This window comes from Barbus barbus (assembly GCF_936440315.1).
Source record: "Barbus barbus genome assembly, chromosome: 1".
NCBI classification, from domain to species: Eukaryota; Metazoa; Chordata; class Actinopteri; order Cypriniformes; family Cyprinidae; genus Barbus; species Barbus barbus.
In genome coordinates this window covers 5,552,580-5,576,256 of record NC_136729.1, presented here as the reverse complement: position 1 = coordinate 5,576,256, position 23,677 = coordinate 5,552,580, and the positions used below count along the sequence as shown (strand labels likewise).

At 38.2% G+C, this 23,677-nt stretch overlaps 1 protein-coding gene across 5 annotated transcripts in view; it reads right to left on the bottom strand.

Annotated features, from left to right (window-relative positions):
• Positions 1-506: 506 nt before the first annotated feature.
• The window catches only part of LOC306856627 (DNA polymerase nu-like), a 49,575-nt gene continuing 26,404 nt past the window's right edge, over positions 507-23,677 (bottom strand). The window contains exons 19-26 of one of the 5 annotated variants that reach the window (XM_079395982.1): positions 20,118-20,229; positions 14,370-14,452; positions 11,462-11,593; positions 6,737-6,847; positions 6,582-6,657; positions 2,174-2,241; positions 1,633-1,694; positions 507-1,282 (exon numbers count right to left, since the gene is read on the bottom strand). In XM_079395982.1, coding sequence (XP_079252108.1) covers positions 1,190-1,282; positions 1,633-1,694; positions 2,174-2,241; positions 6,582-6,657; positions 6,737-6,847; positions 11,462-11,593; positions 14,370-14,452; positions 20,118-20,229 — 737 coding nt within the window. In that variant the 3' untranslated portion in view covers positions 507-1,189. The remainder of the gene's footprint in view (positions 1,283-1,632; positions 1,695-2,173; positions 2,242-6,581; positions 6,658-6,736; positions 6,848-11,461; positions 11,594-14,369; positions 14,453-20,117; positions 20,230-23,677) is intronic. The other 4 variants (XM_079395984.1, XM_079395981.1, XM_079395983.1 and 1 more) reach the window with 4 other exon arrangements.

Genomic DNA, 23,677 nt, shown 5'->3' with positions numbered 1-23,677 from the left:
TCATAGCCAGATGTGACGGCTCTAATACAACACGAATAGCCACGGCTGAGTAGGTGAGTATCTCTTCAGCAAGCCGATGTGCAAACTAACGCAAATGAAACTGAAAATAAGACTCAAGATGCTCAACACACAATGATCTTCATTAAAAGTAAGAGAGACTAACGTATCTTTCCAGTGTTGATGCCGCGCTCTCTCGTTGCAGTCTTTGATCTTGAAATTGGCTGTTGGTGAATAAAAATGTTTCTTTTGTTGATGTGACCCCCGTTACACATCCTAAAGGATCCACTCTTATACCAAATCTCAGTGAGGCTGAGCACTAATTAATGACTTAAAGAGAGAACAGACAGATCATGACCAAGCAGGGTAATATGTTTCTACTCTCAGCGCCAGACCTTTAAGAATAGGCTTTCAGGGATATCATGACATTCAGAGGGGGTTAAAGCCATCTGTGCTGTTACCGCCTCTGAAAACACAACAGCAAAAAGCACAGAGACTGGAACATTTTTCAAGGGCGTATTTGTATTGATAGAGTGTATTGCGAGGGGGTACAGAAGATCTGATGCCAGACGGACACTGAAAATCTGGGTCAGTGTGTGTGTGGACTGTGTACATATGAGACAGAGATACAGCAAAAGGCCAGTGGGTTGCTGATAAGCGAGTTATGAGGTGCAGTGAAAACGGAAGAGATAAGATTAACGGGTTTAAAATGGGGTAAGCAAGACTCACTAAATGAGGACTGAGCTTATTCATATTCATCAGGAGACAGACGTTCCAACACAGCAGCTGAGAAACAGATAGCAGCACCATCAGCTCACCAAGTCAATAATACATATGAAATTAAGTCGTCTTGATGTCAGAGGCCCATATTTATTATTTGCTGAAAGATGTATTGAAGAGCATAAGTGAACATGTACAAGATGTACAAACAGTATAAATGAACAAAAAAAAGATTTAATAGCTACCTCTATTCTCGTGCAAAGAGATACTAGCTTCTAACAGTGAGAAGAAGAACCGAATCCAACAGTAAAAGGATAAAAAAGAATCAAGAGAAGCCCCCACTCCCCAAAAGAACTGGTACGATCCAGCTTGTTCCTACCGTTGCCCTCAGATACATCAGTAAGAAACAAGAATTGGGAACTGCAGCTGCCCGGTTACCATAGTTACAGGATGGAGAGGAAGAGCGGGAGACTCAGAGAAAAGTAGCTGTAGTGGTGCAGGGGAGGTTCATTTCACACAATGAACCCCATGATGGTCCTGTAAACAATGAGACTTTGAGGGGCACCTGAAAATAGAGAGAAAAGAACTGGGATCACTAGAGTGCCTGATCTACATCAGCTGCATCCTTTAGTTTTACGGTAATTTAAAGCCAGGCTGAAGGATGGAAGGCCATCTGGAAATTCAGTGCAGCTTAATCAGGTTACCAATCAAACCCTATAACACAATGAATCGACTTGGGCAAATCTGTTTGAAAGTCTGTCTGATATGATTAAGGCTTCTATTAGAGCTATAAAATGTATCTGAAGGAACAAGTAAGAAACTAAATGGATCACGGCTTGTTACTTCCAGAAGCTCTTTCTTGTACTAAGATAAATTGACCGTCATTTAAATGAAGCTGTGTGGGTGTTCACTTACAGAAAGATTCACTCCCAAATTTTCAATGTGCTGAAGAGATTCCATGGTCTTCTTCACCAACACTGTTCATCAACAAAATATTCACAATATTTAAATGGCCAGTGCTTTTGTCTCTAAACTAACTGATCCAATTTTATCCCATACTGTCTCATAAAAGATTTATCAATGAAATATTTTGGGTAAAATATTTGTTATGCTGTATTTACAGCATTTAATGCCAGTTACTATCAGTGCCATTATCTTCGTTAACTGAAATAAAGCTGAAATAAAATAAATAAAAACTACAAACGAACCAAAAAATTAAAAATAAAATAATAAAAATAACTTAAAAATGTCTCAAATTTAAACAAAAATGTGAAATATAAATATAAAAGCTAATTGAAAATATTAATAAAAACATTAATATATATAAATAATACTAAAATAAGACCACAGAAAAAAAGGTGTGATTATTCACTCAGAACTAGTTGAAATTAACTTGTATTTCACCCAAATTATTTCTTTCATGTTCATATAACAAGACGTGCGCGGTCTCCCTTACCAGCAAACTGTTTCAATTGTGAGAACTCCACTTCAAACAGCAGCTCATCATGGATTTGAGCCACCAGCCTAAAAAGATAAAGACACACAGAAACTAGAACAGAACTCAAATCAATCTTAACATGGAGATATAATAACCAGACCATGACCACCGACCCATGATGTGTCTAGTTTCTGGAGTGTGACAGCAATATTACATTAGATGTGTCAAATATACTTATTGCTCTACATTGGTCTGGAAGCCATCTATTGCAGACACATCTCCTAATGCTCGCTGAACAGAATAGAAAGAGACTTGGAGGGAGGGGCGAGGAGAAAGAACAAAGGAGGAGGGATGCTAAAAAAGATAAATGATTGTAACATATAGAGCTACACTGCACATTGAGTGATTCACACAGATGGGCTGAGGGAGAAAAAGAGAATGAGAAAATCAGGGATGTGTAGAAAAAGAATGATAGGAAAGGCATCCTTGGATAAGAAAGATTGTATTAGCATATGTAAAAATGTATACAGTATTAGATTAGATTAGATTAGATTAGATTCAACTTTATTGTCATTTATGCAGAGTACAAGTACAGAGCTAATGAAATGCAGTTAGCATCTAACCAGAAGTGCAAGAATATAGTGTTTTATATACATATAAGTGCAGAGTAAGTGAAGATATGATTTACAGAATATACAGTGGAATTGCTATATACAGTATTGAGCAGAGTATATACAGAATATAAAATAGGAATGCAATGTAGGGATTGTATGTACATTATGAACAGAGCAATGTAGATTATATAGATTACAGATTATATATACACATTATGAACAGCAGGAACGTGAGAACAGTGGTAATAAATAAATACAGCTGGATGAGTGTGCAAAGTATTGATAGAACAATGTATTCTATGCAAATTAGCAGTAGTGCAATATTTTATAGAAATAGTTTACTGTGCTTGTACAGTAACAACTTTAAACAGTTTATAGTGTAATGACTTGAACGATGTGCAGTCTGTGCAAAATATGAGTAGTGCAAATGCATGTGTTTAAAGTACTGTGACCAGTGCAGTAATAAGCAGGTGCAGGTTAGATTGGTGGTGTGGCGTTCAGAAGTGTCACAGCCTCGGGGAAGAAGCTCTTCCTGAGCCTACTGGTGCGAGAGCGTAGGCACCTGTAACGCCTGCCGGATGGAAGGAGGGTGAAAAGTCCATGGTTAGGGTGAGAGGCATCCTTGATGATGTTTCTTGCCCTGCCCAGACAGCGCTTATAATAAATGTTCTCAATGGAAGTTAACTGGGTGCCGGTGATCCGTTGAGCAGTTTTCACCACCCGCTGGAGTGCTTTGCGGTCAGATGCGGAGCAATTGCTGTACCATACTGAGATGCAGTTCGTGAGTATGCTCTCAATGGTACAGCGGTAGAATTCCACAAGGATCCTGGGATTCAGGTGAACTTTCTTAAGGCTCCTTAAGAAGTAAAGGCGCTGCTGTGCCTTTTTGACCAGAGTAGAGGTGTTATGGGACCAGGTGAGGTCATCAGAGATGTGGATGCCAAGGAACTTGAAACTCGACACACGCTCCACTTCAGCTCCGTTGATGTAGATGGGTGTGTGTGCATGACTCCTAGTCCGCCTGAAGTCCACAATGATCTCCTTTGTCTTCTGGGTGTTTAGCTGTAGATTATTGGTGGCACACCATACAGCCAGGTGCTGCACCTCATCCCTGTAGGCTGATTCATCGTCATCCTTGATCAGACCTACCACCGTGGTGTCATCTGCAAATTTGATTATGGTGTTGGAGCCATAAACAGGAACACAGTCATGGGTGAAGAGGGAGTACAGGAGAGGGCTCAGTACGCAGCCCTGTGGCACGCCGGTGTTCAGGGTGATGATGGAGGAGGAGAGGTTATCTAACTTGACGGACTGAGGTCTGTTAGTCAGAAAATCTAGAATCCAATTACAGATGGGTGTGCTGATTCCAAGCTGGCTGAGCTTGGAGATCAGCTTGGAGGGGATTACTGTATTAAATGCAGAACTGAAGTCCATGAACAGCATTCTCACATGTGTGTTTTGACTGTCCAGGTGGGTGAGGGCAGAGTGAAGCGCTGTTGAGATGGCGTCCTCTGTTGACCTATTGTGGCGATAGGCAAATTGGAATGGGTCCAGTGTAGCAGGGAGACAGGATTTTAGGTGGGATGCAACCAGTTTCTCAAAACACTTGGCAATGATGGGGGTGAGTGCAACAGGACGGAAGTCGTTAGGGACCGAGGCAGTGGAATGTTTCGGTACTGGTACGATGGTGGAGGTTTTGAAGATAGTGGGGACAGTTGTTTGGGCCAGGGACAGATTGAAAATGTCCGTGAAGACCTCAGCTAGCTGCTCCGCACAGGCTTTAAGCACACGACCAGGTATTCCGTCAGGGCCAGCTGCCTTCCGTGCATTCACCTTACGCAAAGTGGAGTAAACGTCTGATGTGGAGAGAGTGAGAGGCAGTTCACTGGGTTGATGCTCAGCTTTGAGTGAGATCTCCTTATTATTTTGATCAAAACGAGCATAAAAGTGGTTGAGCTCGTTTGGGAGGGAGGCAGAGCTGGAGGGGGGCACAGAGTTAGGTGGTTTGTAATCCGTGATAGATTGTATGCCTTGCCACATACGCCGGGGGTCTGAAGAATTGAAGTGTTCTTCAATCTTCTGTTTGTGTGTGAGTTTGGCCTGGCAGATACCCTTCCTCAGGTTGGCTCTGGCTGAGCTGTAAGCCTCCTGGTCTCCAGACCTGAAGGCTGCATCTCTTGCTTTGAGCAGGAGGCGAACCTCTCTGTTCATCCAGGGCTTCTGATTGGGGAAGATTTTTATTTTTTTGTGTGTAGTCACTCTGCTCACACAGCTGTTGATGTGCTCCATGACAGAGTTGGTGTAAGTGTCAATGTTAATCTGAGAGTTTGTGGTGGCCTGGGCAGCAAACTCACTCCATTCTGTGAGCTGGAATTGATGTTGAAGAGTGGAGTCAGCACCTTCCAGCCAGATTTTAACAGTCCTTGTTGTAGGTTTCACACGTTTGATGACCGGGGTATACTTGGGGAGCAGGAACAAAGAGAGGTGATCAGACTGACCCAGGTGGGGGAGGGGTGTGACTTTGTAGGCATCACTCACATTAGTATAAACGTGGTCCAATGTTTTATGTCCTCTTGTAGTGCAGGAGACATTTTGATTAAATTTAGGGAGGACTGATCTAAGAGTGCAGTGATTGAAGTCCCCAGCAACAATAAAGGCTCCATCCGGGTGCAGGGTTTGTAGTTTGCTAATAGCAGCACAGAGTTCTTTCATAGCCACGTTAGCATTAGCGTCCGGAGGTACATAAACTGCAGCAGCAACAATGCAAGTAAACTCACGTGGTAGATAGAATGGCCTGCACTTGATAATCAGGAACTCCAGCTCAGCAGAGCAGTAGGTATCAACAATGACAGAGTCTTTGCACCATGATTTATTTACATAAATGCATACTCCACCACCCTTGTTTTTACCAGAGGTTGCTGCTACTCTGTCAGCCCTGAAGAGAGCACGTCCATCCATATGCACCACGCTGTTTGGGACATCGTTGCAGAGCCATGTTTCAGTGAAGAACATAACATTACAGTCCATAAGCCATTTCTGTGTGAGGGTCCAGATCTTTAGTTCGTCCATCTTGTTCATCAGAGACCGTACATTGGCAAGGAAGATGCTGGGCAGAGCTGGTCGATGTGGGTTTAGCCTTAGCTTAGCACGCAGCCCTCCACGCTTTCCCCGTCTTTGTTTACGGTCTCGACGCCGACGCCGAGCACTTCCGGTCGGTACGAGTGATCCGCTTGTCCGCGGTGATCTCAGTAGCTCCGGCGGGAGTTCGCTGAAGTCGAAAGGATGATCTAAAACTATGTTGGAACACTGTTTGTTGATGTCCAAAAGTGATTGTTTACTATAGCTGTAGTTCGCATAACTGGATCGCGCGAACACGAGTGAAATAACCAGGTAAATTAACACTATTTTCCAAAATCTGGTAAGACGCTGAGCCTCGCGATGTGTTCGCGCCGCCATCTTGTCATTAAGTATAAACCCATATTAATAAATGCTGCGAAAACAATTTTCTTTGTTAGTGAATGATGCAATAGAATGCATTAGAGGGATGGTTCACCAAAATAAATAAATTAATTAATATTCTGCTTTCATTTAGTCACCCTCATTTTGTTCTAAACCTGTATGACTTTCTTTCTTCTGTGGAACATGAAAGATGATATTTTAAGAAAAGTCTTGATGTTTTTACATCCATACATTTAACTAAATGAAACTTACTGTAAAATGTTTCTGCATTCCCCATATTCAAAATGTATTATTCAGATACACTTGGGATTATAAGAAAGGGAGGGTGTGGAAAGTTTGACGAATGGATGTACCTGGCAGTGTAAGAGGTAGAAGCCACTTGAGAGCAGATTTTGATCATTGCCATTTTGGTTAGGTCTGCAGCTGAGCCTGATGGGACAAATGCAGTCATTGTGACCATCATACATGTAGCAAACTTTACAAACACAAGTAGAAACACACACAATACCCTGTAGTACAAAGTTGACGGCCTGTCGCTCTGCTTGGTTTCGAAGGCTCCAGTCAGCAGAGTGAATGTGAGGGAGGGAACGGCGCCTTCCCATTATAGACTTGACAAAACCTAAGGCATCAATAAGAAAGAACACAAACAGCAACTTATACACTCATTCAGCCTTATTACACTCAGTCACTCATTCACACACAGACTCTTTACGAATCACTCATGCCAGTGCATTCCGGGGTAAGTCAAACAATAGGTCAAGCTTTACACATAAACCCCTGTTGGAAAAGAGTGAGGTCAGCCAGTGGACTCATTCGGAAAATCTTTTTCCCAGAAGCACAGAGACGCCAGGGGCACAAAGAGAGAACACTGCATGCATACGTGTAACAGTGTTCAGGAATGTGTGTGGCTTAGTGTGGGCATGTCATATGAACAGATAACACTGATGATGCATCACTGGAATGTGCTATTGTGTTTCTCTGCTATTGCTGATGATGAGAATGGGTGTTGCATCTGTGTTTTTGTTTGTTTGTGTGCATTTGTTTTGGGCGAATCCTTTTAGAAGTGTATGACAGTAATGTTGCCAGTGCATGTTATTTTCAAAGTTTGTGTACTTAACATACAGTGGCTTCAAATCTTTGGACACCCATAACAATAACAACAACAAATCTGTCATAATTTGTAACAATGTTAATGATAAAAGAATTTTCAATCCCCCAATTCCACCTATTTTTTGGGGGGGAAAAAAAGTTTCATTTTATTAAAGGATAAAACCAGGTGACATCTGCAAATAAATTTCCTTTAAACAAACTTCACTTCTCTGAATCATACTTGTGATCCTGGATCACAAAACCAGTCATTAGTAGCACGGTATATTTGTAGCAATAGCCAACAATACATTGTATGGGTCAAAATGATCAATTTTTCTTTTTTAGATGATGTATAAATCTCAATTTCAAAAACTGACCCTTGTGACTGGTTTTGTGGTCCAAGGTCACATTTGTAGTTAATGTTAACTAATTGGTGGCCATTATAGAGGACATGACATTAACTACCCTCAAGTTCACATAGGTGTCCTAGCAGAATAGCCCCAGTTGTAGGCCAGATTAACTACCATGCTTCTTGACAAGCAGAAAATGTCCAAACCTGTTTTTATAAAAGCTAATTTTCTTTTGATTACCAAACTATCAAACCAAATAACATTTCTTTTCAATGACATATGTACATTTTTGTGTGGCTTAAAGAGATTCACCTCTTCCATTATCATGCTGAACACAAATGATTTTGATATTGGTAACCAAACCATTTTGGTAAAACATTCCATTGTATGAATTATAAATGAGACATTTCTCAAAATATCTTCTTTCATGTTCCACAGAGGAAATTCATTCATTCATACATACAGGTTTAGAACAGCATTAATGGTGACAATGTCAACAATGACTATTCATTTTTGGGTGTAATATCCATTTAGGGGAACAAATACTTTTTGAGCCACTGTGGTTCAGGTCCTCCATCACAGGGAGTTTCCCCGAGCAGAAGATTAGACGCTATCACACTCCTACTGGAACTCTCTGTTCTAGAACAGATTATCGAGAGAGAAAGCTCAGACTTTACAGCCCTTCTCGGTTTCATTTTCTTGAATATTTTTCCTCCCTCTCAGAACCTGATAAATTTGAATAGCTAAAATGATAGCAGGTGTGTTGTTGCTGTGTGAGAGGCTGTGTGTCAATGCCTCCAGTATTGATTGTGTAATGGAAGGAACTTTCAGTCCTGGAACTTCAGCTTCATTCCGTTTCTGCTTGTTTGACGAGTAACTATCTCAACACTGAAAGTTTCAGCATACCTAACAATGTGATCGGATGCATTTTCTAATCTATTAGTCAATATAAATGACAAAATCAGCCATCAGAACAGGAACACTGACACTTTTTTCTTTCCTTATTCTGGCTAATTTTCTGATTGAAGCCAACACAGTGAACTCCATGAAATGTCTGATAGCATAGGTACAGTCAGAAAGTCTGTAATCTTCCACTGGAGTGCTTTCTCTGCTAGTTACGATAATATTTGTAGCTTTTTCAAATTTCAGCTGATAAGGAGATTTCTTTCAAGGACAAGATGCGAATTGCGAAAGCAATCATTTTCCACTCAATTGGTTGTAAAAAGACACCCACTGTTTTTAACTACTAACCAGTACAGATGGAGTTAATACAAAGACATAAAAGCAGTGATCCAATACTTTAACTGAAGCAAAATAACTTGGCATATTAGTCTTAATTTTAATGCCTGACAATCAATCAATCAATCAATATATATATATATATATACACATACACTGCCGCTCAGAAGTTTGGGATCAGTAAGATGTTTAATGTTTTTCTCTTCTGCTCATCAAGGCTGTATTTATTCGATCAAAAACAGTAATATTGTGAAATCTTATTGCAATTTCTAATATTGGTTTCCTATTTTAATATACTTCAAAATTGAATTTATTTTTGTGATGCAAGGCTGAATTTTCAGCATCGTTACTCCAGTCTTCAGTGTCACGTGATCCTTCAGAAATCATTCTAATATTCTGATTTATTATGAGTGTTGAAACTGTTGTACTGCTTCATATTGTTTATTTTTTTGGTACCTATGATACTTTTTTCTTTGATTCTTTGATGAATAAAGTTAAAAAGAACAGCATTTGTTCAAAATAGAAATCTTTTTCTATTTTTTTTATTCATTTAACACATCCCTCCTGAATAAAAGTATTAATTTCTTACAAAGAAAGAAAGAAAAAATTACTGACCCCAAACTATTGAATAGCATTATGGGTTGTAACACAAAATTTATTTTTAAAATAAATGCAGTTCTTTTTAACTTTGTATTCATCAAATATTGAGCCTTCAGCTCGTCTGTATTGTGGCATCGACTGTTTCTCATCTTTCTCTTGAAAATATCCCAAAGATTCTTGCACATCACTTGGAAGTGGTTTTGGCACTGCGGGCAGGTGCTAAAGTCCTGCTGTAAAAGGAAATCAGCATCTCCATAAAGCTCATCAGCAGATGGAAGCATAAAGTGCTCCAAAATCTCCTGGTAGACAGCTACATTGTCTTTGAACTTGATAAAACACAGTGGACCAACACCAGCAGACGTCACGGCACCCCAAATCATCACTGACTTCAGAAACTTCACACTGGACTTCAAGAAGCTTGGATTCTGTGCCTCTCCACTCTTCCTCCAGACCTTGATTTCCAAATGAAATGCAAAATTTACTGGACTTAGAGGACTTTGGACCACTGAGCAACAGTCCAGTTCTTTTTCTCCACAGCCCAGGTAAGATGCTTCTGACGTTATTTCTGTTTCAGAAGTGGCTTGGTACCCCTTTTCCTGAAGACGTCTGTGTGCGGTGACTCTTGATGCACTCCAGCTTCAGTCCACTCCTTATGAAGCTCTCACAAGTGTTTGAATCAGCTTTGCTTGACAGTATTCTCAAGCTTGAGGTCATCCCTGTTGCTTGTGCACCTTTCCCTACCCAATTTCTTCCTTCCAGTCAACTTTGCATTTAATATGCTTTGATAAAGCACTCTGTGAACAGCCACCCCCTTTCAGTAATGACCCTCTGTGACTTACCCTCTTTGTGGAGGGTGTCAATGTTCGTCTTCTGGATCATTGCCAAGTCAGCAGTCTTCCCCTTTATTGTGGTTTCAAAGAACAAGAGCAACCCGGAATTTATATAGCAGGGATGGTCATTTAATGAAACTCAAATAAATATTCTAATATTTTGAGATACTGGACTTTTGACTTTCATGAGCTGTAAGCTCTAATCATCAAAATTAAAACAAAACAACTTTTGAAATGTTTTACTTTACATATAATGTATCTAGAATATATAAAAGTTTCACTTTTTGAAAGAAGTTAAAAAAAGAAAACTTTTTCACAATTTTTGCACACACACACACACACACACACACACACACACACACACACACACACACACACACACACACATATATATAAATAAACAAATATATAAATTTATATATATAGCAACAAATATATCACTGTATTTTTTATTACTGAACCTATGCTATTGTATTTAATGATATACTATTGGATTTATTTTTGGTGGTTTTTGCCATTATTAGGACAGGACAGTCTTTTAAATTGGAAGCGAAGAGGGAGAGAGGGAGAATGGGATCGGGAAAGGTCCGCGAGCCAGGACTCGTAGTCGGGATGCCTGAAGCACAACAACATTACTGTATATGTCGACATGCTGCCCACAAGGCTATTGGCTTTATATTTCTGGCTGTTAATCATTCATACTTAACTAATATTTTGTTTAGCTACCTTGCATTGTTCTTTATTTTGTTTCGCTACACATTGTATTAATATTTCTCATGCCAATACAGCACACCAAACAAAATGAAATACTTCATACTTAATAATAATAGTAAAATGGCCAGTAAACTGTGCACTTGATATTTTAAAGCAACACTGAGATGAAACTGGATGGAATATAATGGCAGCAGAAAATTTAACTATTTGAGTCACAGCAGGAGAAGTGAAAGAATGAGTATGTGTGACTTACGTTCACACCATGGTGTATAAACCATGATGTGTGTAATATCAGTGAAAGTGTGGCCTAACGGCAGCTCTATAGACACACTGAACTGTGAAGTGAGTGAGTTTTGTGAAAGAGTGTCTGCTTGGTTTTTTCCAACTCTACTCTGTGTTTATCACACACACCGTGTTTGTGGCAGTGCTGGATGGTGTGCTGGATGAAGGCCAGCACCTCTCTGTACGTCTGTAGGAAAGTGTCCTGAAAGCGACTGGCCACTTCTGCACTCACACCCAGAATACCAGACAACCGCTCCCTTCCTGTGTGTCCAGGTGTCGAGAAAGAGGTAGAGAAAGAGAAAGTCAGTGGAAAAAAGCAAGAGAGAACAGAAATATTCCATGCTTAAAACAGTTCAAGGTGAGACAAAAAAGACAAAATGAGGTGAGATGAGGCACAGAATGATTTTGAGAAATAGGTTAAACTGAGCACCCCATGTGATGAAATAAAAACAAGATATTATGGGAGATTGCTTACTTTTCACCTCTACTGATATTGCTAATGTAAAATATCATACACAATATTGTCAACTGTTTGGTTAACAACATTCTTGTGTTCAACAGAAGAATGAAATTCATACCCGATTGAAATTATTGGCTGTGTAAATTATTAAATACATTTTTGAATGAAGGATCATGTGACTGAAGACTGATGTAATGGCTGCCTTGCCATCACAGGAATAAATTACATGAATAAATATACATTTTTAAATGTAAATGTTTATTTTAAAAATGTAATATTTCATAACATTACTGTTTTACTATTATGTCTTATGTGTTGTTGTTTTTTCCCCCCATTTTTTTTTTATCCACCAGGCAGAAATGATAACTCTGATGACTTAAAATTAATAGCACACCTCGCCTTATTGAGCCACACAATTTGAGGTCTTATGTCCAAAGCACAAATAAGCTGCGTGCAATAGTTTATACTACTTAGGTCTAATGGTTTGTTCAGATCCCTAACCCTAATTATAGTGTTAACACCACCAGTGATGCTTTGCAAGCAGCACTAATGAATACCTAGGAAATACTGTAGCATCAGATGTAGTGTAGCTACTAACAACTTGCATTAGAAAGTGTGCAATACTCCACCCAAAGAATTTCTCATCAGTCCAACTACAGAGTAACAAGTCACATGAAATAACCAATGCTACTTGCTTTAGTTTACGCACAGTGACCTGATGAAAAAAGCAGTTCCTATCCCAGCAAGACTCAGGCTCATTTTTATCTGACCTTCTGTCTGCCTGTAATTGAGATTATTTCTAGACAGAGAGAGATGACTATATGAAGCATGAGAGCAGGGAGATGAAGGCAGCCGCAGGCATGCAGAACGAAGTGTTAAAGAGTGCGTCGCTGTGCATTCTCACTGGTTGAGATCATTTGCTCTCTAGTGCCACTCCTTTTGCCTAATTACTCCAACCTCTATATCTCTAAACCATCCTTCTCTCTGGGATATTCAATAGTTAGTCTCTCATATTCTGACCCACTGATGTGTGTGTGAGTGTGTTGTTGATTGTCTTCTATGCTACACCTCCTTTTAGTATTCGGTAACCATGGCAATCCTTCGCTTTCTGCAAGATCAACAACATATGCTGTAACACTGTAGTGCTCTCACCCCCTCTTTCTCTCATTCACTTTCTACCAGCACTCAGCCACTCATTATTCCCTTCCTCACGCTGTCTCTCTCTTTCTCGGCTTTCCTGAGATGGCATTATGGTCGAAATAAAAATGATTCGTTCTGGCGCAACAAGCCGTATGCCTTTGTAAGAGTGCAAAAAATGTCTTTTTCTGTATTCAGCAACTTCAGCGCACACAAACACATTTTGTGAGATGCTGGACTGAAAAATATAAACGAGAGAAAAAACCGACAGAGATACATTCAAGATGACCCAGTTAAAATAAAGTAGAACAGTGACACCCTCCTTCAGTCCCTTCACACACATAATACGATTCTTCTCTAGTAAGGTTGTAGTCATGGAGGCCACATTCTGGGAGATCTCTGTTAGCAACCACTTCGAACAATAAGGCTCCCTGCACTTGACTCATAGAGCAAAGCCCTCCAGTCTGGGCCATACATTTTCTCTTTATTTCTTCCTATTTGTACCAATGTCTATCTCTCTCATTAAAAAAAAAAAAAAAACTAAATCCATTTATATATCTCTGCTTGCCTATGCCACAACCATCCCTACAGATTTGAATATGGATAGTTTATTTAATTTTTTTATACAGTCAATTGTGTTTTCAAATATTTTTTGCCCCTCTCATTTAAAATTCAGTTTCCAGATTCAAAATGTCCCCAGTTTTTTAAGGGTACCATAGTATTCCAAAGTTCGTGGTCAGTTTTTTTTTAAAGAAAGGAATACTTATATTCAGCACTGACTTTGCCACTACTGATTTTGATAATGTAACAACATCTACAATATAATACTTTCATTCAGCAAGAATGCATTGATTAAAAGTAATAGTAAACAGTTATTTATGTTACAAAAGGTTTCCATTTCATATAAACACTGTTTTATTTAACTTTACATTCCTTAAAAAACCCAGAAGAAAAATGCAAAGCTCCACAGAAATATTAAGCAGCACAACCGTTTTGAACAATAGTATAGTTAATTGAAAAATGAAATTTCTGTCACCCATTCACCCTCATGTTGCTTGAAAGTTATATTTTTTCCCTGTCTGCTGCGGTTGAATTCACATCTTATGTGCCTAAAGAAGTGTTGACAGTAATGGCCTTTCGACTGTAGACATTCCTGTGTGCCATCACCCTGTCAGTGCTGTCAGGATGTCATCATCCTGCTGCTCCACAGTAATTAGTAACATGGTTTTTACAGTTCAGGGGAGCGCCCATGAGCAAAGATGCCAGCATGCAGGACTTCATGGTATTGCATGCAATAGGCACTGAAGAGAAGCTGTGTCGTTTAAGTTAGCAAAACAGCACCTTTAAATGCATGGTAAAATTCATGATAAATGCCATGTTCTGAACTTCCTGTAGATTAAAGTGATAGTGTGCATGTATTATGAGTAACATAGTTCTCACCAGCTCCATAAACCACAGAGTAGACGATACGCTTGGCATGCTCTCTGTCCTCCAGACTTACTCTGTCCTCACTCACACCCTTCCTAAAGACAAAGACAGAGACATTTATGTAATGAAAGTGCTAACAGTGCTGGTATGCTGGAGGCATCAGTGTTTGTAAAGTGACAGGAATTCAGGCTGCCCAGCAGATGTCTTTCTGCATTAGAGCAGTGGCCAGTGTTGGGTCTGCACTCACACTTTATTATATCAAAATCTCAACTCTTTTGGGTGATCAACACACACAAATAAAAAGAAGGACTATGCTAACAGCAATGCTGTGATGATCTGGGGTCATTAGAAAGCAAGGCACATATCTATCCTCACACACAAACTGGGCTAATGTCAGCAATCAAATCACACTTTGTCTTGACAGGCCTGTCACCATACGTTACGGTAACTGTGGAGATGTGAGCATCAGACTGATCGTCTCTCATCTCTCTCGATCATTTCTCTGTCTTGTTCTCTGTCTGGTTGACTGCGCACAGCCTCAGGGTGAAACCCACAGACTGGTACTGCAGGACACTTTACCCTCTTGTCAGTCTGTATATTTCCTTTTGCTTGTGTGACAAATAGAACATCTAGCATTCTTTAAACTCTTTTTGGTCAACTCTCTGTGAATTCTTAACGTTACCCCAAAGTATGAACATTGCACTTTGTTGGCTTGTTTTGAAATTCCACACATATGAAGTCTCTCCTAACTACTAGACATCACGAAAATAAACACTTTAATTGTTTGGCATCAACACTACGTGTATATATATATATATATATTAGTGCTGTCAATCGATTAAATAAAAAACTTTTTTTTCTTCAAATTAAATCGCGAGTAATCACACATAACATTAAAGTTTTTAAATATACTTTTATATTGCAATAATTTCACATTCAATCTTCAAATGAATGCACAAACAACATATTTTAAATACTTGTGTAATGGCGTCTTTTTCTATGACTGAATGCCAGAATCACTGATACCAAGTAATACTGGTTTCCATATAAAAAACATTCCCCTAATATTTAACCATTGACTATAGCCATTAAACATTACATTATAATTAAGAGCTGCCAATTTTAACATTTATTAGACTTTAAAAATAACTTCTAATTTAAGTGAACTTAAAACAATCTTCACATAAACCCATTATAATAAATGTTATATATTTAACTACCTGTGCCCCTCAGGAGAAATTGAATAAAGTTATCAAACAATAAATTCTAAACTAAATACAGATAAATACTTACAGCTATATAAAAGTTATTGATTTCCCCTCTTTTTTCTTTTATTCTTGATGAACAGACATCACAGCAGCTGGGTTATTAGGTTGTTTTTGGCTGCTATTTCTTTAAGCGATGTCGCTGCTGACCATGACGTGGATTTGACACGCATCGTATTTTCTCTCAATTCTCTTTACCTTTTCTGACCAATTTCAGTCTCTACTAACGAACTGACGAGTTGAATCGGGTGTGTTAGATAAGGGAGACGGTGCTAAGATGCTCCAGGACAGTTTTGAAAACCAGTTTTGTCCTTAATGTAACTCATATATAACATATCACATGCACGCACAGTTTTAAGGCAGCCTTTTTGGTAACTTCATGCCTTAACTGGCCACGACATTGCATGCACGTAGTTTATTTCGCGCTTTGATATGAATTGATACAGGCTACAGTGTGCGCCGGTTACCACGCTGTTTGACTCGCGCCTGTCGCTGAAGTGAAGCTGGAGCGCGCGTCTGAAATGTCTCTGGATTGATGTGATCGTAAAGACGTTCTACGACTGAATTAATGCACTTCTTGTCAAGAAAAAAATTGACAGAAACAGCAGTTATGAGTGGGGTGGCCAACCCTAGGCTCCGCCCCTGCTTTAACGGCGCTAAATAATTTTAACGCGTTAAACTGAAAAAATTAATCGCCTGCATTAACGCGCTAATTTTGACAGCACTAATATTCCCAAATTCCGGAAAAGTTGGGACGTTTTTTAAATTTGAACAAAATGTAAACTAAAAGACTTTCATATCACATGAGTCAATATTTTATTCACAATAGAACATAGATAACATCAAAAATGTTTAAAGGGGTCCTATTATGCTCTTTTACAAAGTCTTGATTTTGCTTTGGGGGTGTACTAGAACATGCTCTCAAGCTTGGTGGTTCGAAAAACGCATTGTTTTTCACATAATTTACATTATTACAATAACTCTCTCCCCGGCATGGCACAAACTGCTCGATTAGTTCCGGGTTTGATGAAGGCCCGCCTTCCGAAAAACAAAATGTGTTGTGATTGATTAGCTGTCACAGTGCGTTGTGATTGGCGAACAGCTTAAACTGTGTTTCAGTACTGTCCCGCCCCTTGCCAAAGCAGGAAGTTTGTCAATATTGCCATATCAATTCAGACCCTGAGAATATCGAGGATCACGCAGAACCTTTGCTCCCACGCATATTGCAAGACATATTAAAGTGGTAACCTTACTGTTGTTGTTTTTTTGGCTAATTCACGTTTTAGATAGGATGTTCACAACAGCTTAAAAATAACTGCATTTACTATGTACAGATAAGTAAAAAGGTAATATATATTGTTTATTGTTCTTTAATTCTAACATTATAACATGAATTACAGTGAAACTGTTATACAGTTGAATTTACTTATACCACAGTCCCACAGTGTTACACTATTTTTGGCAGCATATATGCAAATTCATTCTCTGCCAGCAGGAGGCGCTGTTTGAGTGGTAGAGATCGAGGTTTCCCCGGTAACGCTGCACACAAAGCAGAGCTCCATTCACAAACGCTGCTTTATCAGACATTACATGCAAGATGAAATGAAAATGACATCCAAAATTTTCTGAAGACAGTCGGTTTCCTTCAGAAATACAGTGATATAAAAACACCCGCACTGGGTTTCGATTTTGAAACGTGCAGTGCTCAACCAAGCGTTCTCCCCACCCCCCAACCATTCGAATTTCCGTAGGTAGGATTTATTTGAATGATATTCTAATGGGCCGCTTTGTGATCTCACAAACACCGGAAAGCAACGCTGTAGTCCTAACGAGTCGTTCATTTTAGTTCTTAAAAAGGGATTTTTTTAAAAACGAAAAATCTCCCTTTGAAGTGGACTTTGAGATTTGTAACTTTGTAGATCTTTTTATGCCCAAACACACACACTACACACTGACTAAAATTCAAAAACTGAAAAAGCATAATAGGACCCCTTTAAACTGAGAAATTTTACAGTTTTATGCACAAAATGAGCACAAAGTGATGCCTGCTAAGGTCTCAAAATAGTTGGGACAGGGGCATGTTTACCATGGGGTAGCATCTCCTCTTCTTTTCAAAACAGTTTGAAGAATTCTGGGCATCAAGGTTATGAGTTTCTGGAGTTTTGGTGTTGGAATTTGGTCCCATTCTTGCCTGATATAGATTTCCAGCTTCTGAAGAGTGCGTGGTCGTCTTTGAGGTATTTTACGTTTAATTATATAGTATAAAAAATAAAAATATAGCTATATAGCAAATTGTTTCATTTTAGGCAAGGCATGGCAAGTTTATTTATATAGCACATTTCGTACACAGTGGTAATTCAAAGTGCTTTACATAAAAGAATAAAATAAAAACAAGGAATTAAAAAAATAAGGAATTTTAAAATGATATAGAAATTTATTTAAAATTAATTTAAAACAGTTAAGAGAAAATGATTATACATAAAATACAGTGCAGTCGGTTGGGACATAGCACAGTGCTCATTCAACAAATGCACAGCTAAACAGATGAGTTTTGAGTCTTGATTTAAATGTGGCTAATGTTTTAGCTCATCTGATCTCTTCTGGAAGCTGATTCCAACTGTGGGCGGCATAATAGCTAAAAGCAGACTCCCCTTGTTTTGTGTGAACCCTTGGTATTTATAACTGACTTGATCCTAATGATCGGAGTGGTCTGTTCGGTTTATATTCAGTGAGCATATCAGCAATGTATTTAAGTCCTGGGCCATTGAGTGACTTATAAACGAGCAAAAGTACTTTAAAATCAATCCTAAATGTAACTGGAAGCCAGTGTAAGGACCTGAGGACTGGTGTGATATGCTCAGATTTTCTGGTTCTAGTCAGAATCCTGGCAGCAGCGTTCTGGATGAGCTGCAGTTGTCTAATGGTCTTCTTTGGAAGGCCGGTGAGGAGACCATTACAGTAATCCACCCTGCTGGTGATAAAGACTGGAAACAAAACATCTAATTCTTGCAATGTTTTTTGAGATGATAGTATGCTGATTTAGTTACTGCTTTGTTACATGACTACTAAAACTAAGGTCTGTCTCCAGAATCACCCCAAGATTTTTGACTTGATTTTCTTGTTTGACCCCTAGAGTCAAGGTATGCATTCACCTTGAGAACTTCATCTTTGTTTCCAAATGCAATGATTTCAGTTTTCTCCTTGTTTAACTGAAGAAAGTTTTGGCACATCTAATGTTAATTTCATCAATGCATTGGCAGAGGGAGTTAATGGGGCTATAGTCATTTGGAGATAAACTAGGTAATCATCAGCATAGCTGTGATAGGCAATTTGGTTCTTCCTCATTATATGACTTAGTGGGAGCATATACAAGCTAAACAAGAGCGGTGCAAGAATTGAGCCTTGTGGGACTCCGCATGTCATGGCTGTCCAATTAGACTTATGCTCTCCTCTACTCTGTTGAAAAAAATTTATAAATCTTTATTTTTTTTAAAGAAATAAATCACACAATATTTCTTCCATATTTTAATCTTAGTAGTAAATTCCCTTTATTCACCAAAAAAAAAAAATGTGTTTAAATGTCATTAATTAAAAGACAAATTAAATTTGGGTGAAACTTGTTTTCATACTTGTTTTTAATTACTTGCGGAAAAACTTGAAACACAATTTTAAATAAGTATAAAGAATGGCATTGATTTTTGTATTTATTTATAAAATAATAAAAATAGTGTGTTTTTTAATTAGCATGTTTTTGTGTTTTGCTTTGGTACCAAAATTGGTACCGAGAACCATGGATTTTCACTGGTATCGGTACTGAATACTGAAATTTTGGCACCATGACAAGACTAATTTTGAGTGTGAATTTTTAAAAGCCCATAAAGAGTTTATTTGTGCAAAGACACTGGGGGGTCCTGTCAGCAAGACAAAACAAAACACTCACGATGCCTCTGCTGCCATAGCAAAATAAGCGTTTAAAGTAACTTTTTCCTTGGCACGACATACTATCCCTTTCTCGTGACCAGATAAGAATATTGTGTGCACCTGACAATCATTCAAATGTTTGGGGTTGGTGAGATATTTTTGAAAGCAATGTCTTATGCTCAACGAGGCTGCAAAAATTCAGTAACATTGTGAAATATTATTACAATTTAAAATAACAGTTTTATATTTTAATATATTTTAACATGTTATTTATTCCTGTGATGGCATAGCTAAATTTTTAGCACCCATTATTCCAGTCTTCAGTGTCACATGACACATACATACAGAAATAATTGTTTTGTAATATATTACATATGTATTTACTGTCACTTTTGATCAATGTAACGCATCCACGATGAATAAATGCATTCTATAAAAAAAAAAAGAAAGAAAAAAACTGACCCCAAACTTGTCTCACATTGAAAACATGCATGCTTAAAAAAAATCTAAACAAAAAAACAAATGTGTTCTGTATGTGCATTATATACACTAATATATGGGAGTGTGTACTCACCACTGGGCTGCCAGCATGGTGAAGGCATCTGCTTCAGTGTCCTGAAAGATTCTCAGCAGCTGTGGGTCAGCTGAAAGGTGAGCCAAGAGACGCAGCTCCACCTGACAGAAATCTGAACACACACACACAGATTCAGATGTCATAATGACCTCTTCCAAATTTAATCTTCAACCAAAACTTTTTATAACTCCCCTTCCTAATAAAAAGATAAAAGGGGAAGATGACGACAGTGAGTGGTGTGTGTGTGCTGGCATCTCTCCCATCTGTGTCAGCAAGAACAGTAATGCACCCAGCAGCTTTTCTGTCAGATAAAAGCGAATGTGTGGGATATGTTCACATTGCAATACAGACTGTGTGTGTATGTGTGTGAGAAAGACAGAGAGTGTACAATGCGGTGACTGTCAAGAGCGCTGACTCGCCCTCACACACACCAACATTGGCACTCAACATTGTCCTGTATGTAGACTGAGATAAATTGTGTGCATAAATGTATATAAACTGGCATATCAAGCCATTTCAGAGTATTCTGAACTTTATTTAATAAGGTAAACAGGGAGAGAGAAGTCCTGAGAAGAGAACAAGTTATGTGGTTGTTACTGCCCTTTTACTGATGTGTGTGTGTGTGTGTGTGTGTGTGTGTGTGTGTGTGTGTGTGCGTGTAGTGTGTATAAGACCAGTTTCAGGGAAGGAGAGAGAGGAAATGGCTTATATTTGGCAGAAGCAGCAGATCAAGTGTAAATGAATCTGATCTAAATGGTCCAGCATCAGTTGAGGGTTTGAACGGACAATGAACATGGCAATAGAGCTCCTCAGTTTAGATGCATTTCATTTTTAAAACAATGTTTTTTCACCTAAACCAGTTGAATAAGACCATATTAATACTTTAACATATTAATTTATTTAGACATTTTAGTTTAATTGAATGCTTCTATGAGGACCAGATGGCCACTTTGGATTGAATTACATCAAAAATGTATTCTCTAAATGACCTTCTTTAAAAATTAGCTACTAAAAAATTAAATTAGCAATTTAAGTTAAGATTAACCTAATATGCCTAAAATACAGACCCATATCACCGTAACTGAATTCCCTTTACAGCTTCTTAAGGCAGTTTGTCTCATTAAGTCTATTCCTGGACTAGCTTCCCGTTTTTCTAGCAGCTTGTTAAATGTCAATGACCTTGTGTCGTGATAACTTTTTAGCTCAGTTCTCAGAAAAATGACAATTAATGTAGCAGATAAACGTGTATGTAATGCATGAAGTCATACAAAACAGCTAAAGGAACAGACTGACTGAGTACTGAGCAAATATCAACTTACAATTACTTTTTGGTTTTGTGCATTTCTATTTAAAACCTCACTTCTCAACCAAGGAACAAAACAGATTTATACTTTCTCATAAGAAAATAAGAATGGAGCATGCCTGCGCAAAACTCTCACAATGTTAATGTGTTAATCAATCAATAAATGTTAAGAATCCTACTGACCACTGCTCAGCAAAATTTTGTGAATGAAATCATTTTCAATATTATTTCAATAGAGGAATCCACATGATCAGGAATTTCAAGCGAAGGCAAAAAACTTCACGTACGTAGATTTCATTCATGTTCAGGTTGGCTGTGTGAATTCACTATAAGAACCAACAGAAAGCTGCTTCAGACATTGCTATGATATTGACAATGAACCTTTTTTCGCTCACAAAATGAATCCAAAAGTTTGCTCATGCGACTCTAGAGTTTGATATTCTGGTTCCTAGAAGCTTGCTCTTGTTTTTACGCATTTTATCTTTATATCGATTGGAAAATGAATAGCACACTGTTCAATCAGTGGTTCAAGATGACTTATTATGCACTAAGGTTTAATCTTAAATATTAGCAAAAGTCCAATCAAGCACCAATAGTCATAGCTTTCTTATGACCCTTTAATGCCAGATTTTTGTCTATGGTTTAAAACTAGATATCTGGCCTTTTAGTTTCCTTTACTCAGAGCTTGCTAAATTAAGATCTGACAGAGAACATATTGAAGAGAGTGGCTCTATTAATATGAGTCTGGTCTTAATGCAAAAATAGTCCCACATTTATTTATAAATGAAAAGCATAGGCATACAAAATCGATACCTTCATAAGCAGAGTGCTCAGATACCAGATAGATGTGTTTCCCTGTTCACACAGATGCAAGTTCAATGTATGATAGATTTGACCAGAAATCTGAACAAAACAAATTACAAACTGTTATTTTTGTATTATTCATATACTATTACATTATTTATTATTTTGAATTAGCTTGTATTTTCATTATTAAAAATTTAAGTTAAAATTGTTATATTTTGTTACATTCATTTGGCCGTTATATATATATTTTTTTTTATATCAATTTAGTATTATTTTATTTCAGTTTTAGTAATTTTAGCACTTATATTATTTCAGTCAGTTGCCAAGGCAATATTTCGTTAAAGTTTTTCATCTAATATTCATATTTCATTTTATTTCAGCTTTACTTAATGCAACCAGCAAATACATTAATTTATATAGATGAGTCTAAGCTAGCTTGTTTTCATATTGCACAGGCTTAAAAGTTAAAATCTTGATTAATCACAATTTCATATGAGTGGTTCTCATATGAAATTCATCCTGTTTCAATTTAATTTCACCATTTTTTCCATCTCTCACTCGACCTTCATAAAAATAAATACAATTAAATAAATATCTAAATACCATAAACAATATGAAAAAAAAACAAAAACAAACTCTAAATACTGTGACTATGCAGTTCAGTGTTTGCTTCACCTCTCCTCAGGAAGTGAAAAGAGGGCTTCCAGAAAAACCGGTTTATTGAAAGGTGGTATTGACTGATGCAGCTATTAAGTAAAAAAGGTTGCAAGGCCTTCTGGGAATGATGGTTTAGTTAAAAAGACCCTGATATAAAAGGATAAAGTGAAATATTATGGTGTGACCTGAAAGCTCAGGAGAGATGCAAAGGATAAAATAGGGGGAGTTCAGTCTGTGCTTTAGAGGCCACCAGACAAGCAGGGAACGAGGGATGACTTTGTCCTCATTCTAGCCTCTCTCTGTTCTCCCTCTGGAAAGATCCAGGCACACTGCACAATTGGTTGTGACAAGGCTACCACAGGGACAGGAACTCACACTGCTGCTGACCCCCCACACACACAAAATATGAACATGTCAGTAAACATTTAAAATGAATGAGTACTCCTGAGGCTGAAAAATATCAAAGAGACCAAGTGATCTCGCATTACTCCCTTGTGTCACCATCTCTCTCTCTCAGAGAGAGAGTTTAGGGGATTTGTGTAACTTTGCTGTCCGGCAACAGATGAGATTGTGGGTCAAAACAGACTGTTTCCAATGTTGTGATTATGCTATTGCCATGGGGTCTGAAGGCTGGCCTCTTCTGCTGCAGGTTACACTGTCCTTGCTGTGACACCATTATATAACAAAGCACTGACACACCTCACACACGCTCAGTGCTGTCAGAACAAACAAACACATACCCAGACGAACAGGATACATCAAGTACTTGTCCTAAACACAGCATTAGTGCTGT